Raw genomic sequence first — 3,300 nt, 5'->3', positions numbered from 1 at the left:
GGGTCCCCCCTGGGCATGGGTCTGGGTCCCCCCTGGGCGTGGGTCTGGGTCCCCCCTGGGACGGGCTGGGTCCCCTCCAAGAACAGGTCGGGTTCCTCTCTGGGCCCAATCTGAGCACTGGCTGGGGTCCCCTCAGGGCACAGGGCAGGGTCCCCTCCAGGCACTGATTTGGGTCCCTGTTCAGCTGCTGTCTGGGGTCCCAGGCTGGCTAGGGGTTCATGTTCCCACCTGGCCATGGGCTGGGGTCCCATATCCCACCCCCCTGCTGGCTCTCACTGCCTCTCACCCCCCTCAGCCCCTCCAGGAGTGCAGGTCTTGCTGCTCACCCTGCTGTCACCCTGCCAGGTCCCTCGTGCCCCGTGTGTCCCCAGCTGGGGACAGGGCTGGGGCTGCAGCCGCAGGGGACACGGTCTCCCCCTGAGAACAGGGGCTGGGGTCTCCCCCCCCAGCACGATTTTGCTCCAGCAACTTCATGGAGTGTGTCTGAGCCACAGCCCTGCTGTCCCTGCAGACACTTCCCACACATCCCACTTGCAACACCAGAAGTTGGGTTTTCCTAATTAAAAAAAAAACAAAACCACAGAAAAAAAAGAAGAAAACAAACCAGAAAACAAAAACAAAACCCAAACCACAAACTTCAGGGTTTCCACATGAAGCTCTTCCAGAACTGTTTCTGGCCAGGCTGGCAGCACCCGGGATCTCCCGGGTTGTGGGCAGGGGTGGGTGCTGCTCCCCCAGCTCAGAACCCACCCCCAGAACCCTGCAGAGCAGTGTTGTCCCCACAGGGGCTGTTTGGTGACACCATCTCACTAACACGACCCCAAAATCACCCAATGCAATTTTTAAAAGTTATTTTTGTTTGGTTTTATTCTCCAGGAGACTCTCCAGAGCAACCTGGCTCTTCTACAAAAAGAGAAAGAAGACCTGAAGCCCAGGGGAGAAGAGGAGAGCAGAGCCCTGCTGGTATGTCCCTCTCCCCATGTCCTGCCTGCTCACCCCTCCTCACAGACACGTCCCATCACCCCCTCCCATGTACCTTTATCTCCTTTTCCATAACACAACTGTTTTCCCTCCCTCTCTGCCCTTCCCTCGATCCTCCTTCCATCTCTCATTCCAACTCTGCTGTCATCCTGCAGCCACCAAAACCCGGGCTGACCACCCTCTTCCCCTCCCCCTGGCCCAGCTTTTTCTCCCCAAACCCTCCTTTCTCCTTTTCCCCACCATCCTGGTCTGGAGTCTCCCAGGGGCTGGGCTGGCTCAGGGGCCTCCCCGTGGCTGCCCTGCAGGAGGAGGTGGCCTCGGAGCGGCAGGGTCTCTTGGAAACCTTCCGGCAGCTCCAGGAGTTCCTGCAGGAGCAGGAGGTGGTTCTGCTGGCCCAGCTTGACCAAGCCCAGCAGGACCTCCTCGCGGGGCGCCGGGAACACAGCACCCGTGTGGCAGGGAAGCAGGCGCTGCTGGACACGCTGCTTGTGGAGATGGAGAGGAAACGTGAGCAGCCCGTGCTGGAGTTCCTCAAGGTGAGGTGCTGGGACCCCCCCCAGTCCTGGGACCCCCCCGTGTCCCCCACAGCAGCAGCCAGGCTGTGACACCGTGGTCTGGCTGCTGTGAGCTGGGAAAATGTGAGGGTTTGGGCGAGAGCCCCCAGGAGATGGTGTGACCCCCCAGGCCCCCTCACCCCCCTGCAGGGGCTGTAACTCCCTGCACAGGGTCCTTCCTGGCAGTGCTGGAGCTGACCTGCTGTTTTCTCTCTTCCAGGATATTGGCAAGACTCTGAGCAGGTAGGGAACGGGCTCCTCTCCCCTGGCAGGGGTTTGGGGGTTGGCTCATCCCACCCACTATCTGGGATTTCATGGGATGTTTGCTGGGGCTAAACTGGGACACAGCACCCCGGGTTCTGTTGCTGCAGGGGGTTCCCCCCGTTTCCCACCCGGCCCCCGGTGCTGGGATCCTCTCCGTGTTGTTTCCCCCCAGCTGTGAGGAGGCCAAGGCCCCGGTCCCAGAGCCGGTGTCCCCGGAGCTGCACAGGACCTTGAGGAACCTCCTGGAGACCAGCCAGCTGGTCGTGGCTGCAGCGGCCACATTCAAAGGTAGAGCAAAGAGGTGCACCCTGCTGGTGCCCGGCCCCCCGGCAGGTGTGTTGCTGCCCCAGGGCACCAGGCAAGTCCCCAGGACATGATTCCCACTGGGCTTGGCTCCGGTGGGAGATCCTCAGCCTCTGCCCGGGGTTTGGGAGCAAAACACACCTGGTCCCAGCAGGATCCATCCCTCAGGTGGGATGCTGCTGGAGCCTGGGTCTGCCCTGCTGTCCTGACCACAGGATCACAGTCGTTCTGGTTGGAGAAGACCTTTAAAATCATTCAAATCCAACCATAAACCAACTCTGCCCAGTGCTCAAACCATGTCCCTCAGCACCACGTCTGCATGGCTTTGAAACACCTCCAGGGATTCCACCACCTCCCTGGGCAGCCTGTGCTGCTGGTTTGTTACCCTTACAGTAAAAAAGGTTCTTCTAATATCTAATCTAAACCTCCCCTTGTGCAACTTGAGGCTGTTTCCTCTTGTCCTAAATGGTGCCACGAGAGGAGAGGGGACTCATGGATCTTCCTTTCCTTCCTCTAGAGAACCTGCTGAGCCAGATGGACAGAGAAAGGGGTAAGTTCCTGGAGCTGATGGGCACAGGTGAGGGAGAGAAGCTTTCCAAGATGAGTTTTCTTAAGTCCTTGGGGCAGAGATGGGCTCACACCACAACGTCTAGATCCAGGGTCCATCCAAACCCAGGTGCCTGGTCCTCTAACAGCAAATGAGGAGCCCAGGACAGCACCAGGCCCTCAGCTTCTCTGGGGACTTTATTCTTCCTCCACCATCTGCAAGGCTGTGCCTCGTTGAGCAGAGGGGCCCTGTGGCATTTTGAGCTGGCTTGTGGGGACAGATCTGAGATGCTGGGGGGTCTGCAGGGTCCTGGCAACACCACAGGGCTCAGGGCTGGTGCTGTCGGCTGGGATTTTGGAGGGAGAGCCCCGGCACACAGCACAGCCCTGCCTCAGTTTCCCCATCCCCGCAGGCCCTGCCCGCAGGAGGGGGGTTAAGCAGAGGGCCTGGGGCGGTGGCACCGCGGGGTGACCCCTCTGTGTCCCGGCGGGATGGCCGCGGGATGGCAGCAGAACATCCCAGACGGGCTGCAGCTCTGCAGGAGGAGCAGGGCGGGCTGAGGAGCTGCTGGGTTTTTCCTTTTAGGGAGCAACTGTCCCCCTTGTCCCCGCAGCAGGGGCTGGGCTGGCACCGCTGCTGCCTCCCAGCCCC

The 3,300-nt window shown here is 60.6% G+C and overlaps 2 protein-coding genes across 2 annotated transcripts in view; both read left to right on the top strand.

The window, feature by feature from the left end:
• LOC104398440 (zinc finger protein 398-like) overlaps positions 1-2,176 on the top strand; it is a 33,097-nt gene extending 30,921 nt beyond the window's left edge. The window contains exons 7-10 of the mRNA XM_010008550.1: positions 877-963; positions 1,287-1,517; positions 1,756-1,778; positions 1,972-2,176. Coding sequence (XP_010006852.1) covers positions 877-963; positions 1,287-1,517; positions 1,756-1,778; positions 1,972-2,176 — 546 coding nt within the window. The remainder of the gene's footprint in view (positions 1-876; positions 964-1,286; positions 1,518-1,755; positions 1,779-1,971) is intronic.
• A 460-nt stretch (positions 2,177-2,636) lies between these two features.
• LOC104398439 (nuclear factor 7, ovary-like) overlaps positions 2,637-3,300 on the top strand; it is a 1,580-nt gene continuing 916 nt past the window's right edge. The window contains exon 1 of the mRNA XM_010008549.1: positions 2,637-2,652. Within this exon, the coding sequence (XP_010006851.1) occupies positions 2,637-2,652 (16 nt within the window). The remainder of the gene's footprint in view (positions 2,653-3,300) is intronic.

This window comes from Chaetura pelagica, unplaced genomic scaffold, assembly GCF_000747805.2.
Source record: "Chaetura pelagica isolate M959 unplaced genomic scaffold, ChaPel_1.0 scaffold612, whole genome shotgun sequence".
In the NCBI taxonomy this organism is placed as follows: domain Eukaryota; kingdom Metazoa; phylum Chordata; class Aves; order Apodiformes; family Apodidae; genus Chaetura; species Chaetura pelagica.
Note: the sequence above shows the minus strand (reverse complement) of the source record. Positions and strands in the feature narration are given on the sequence as shown.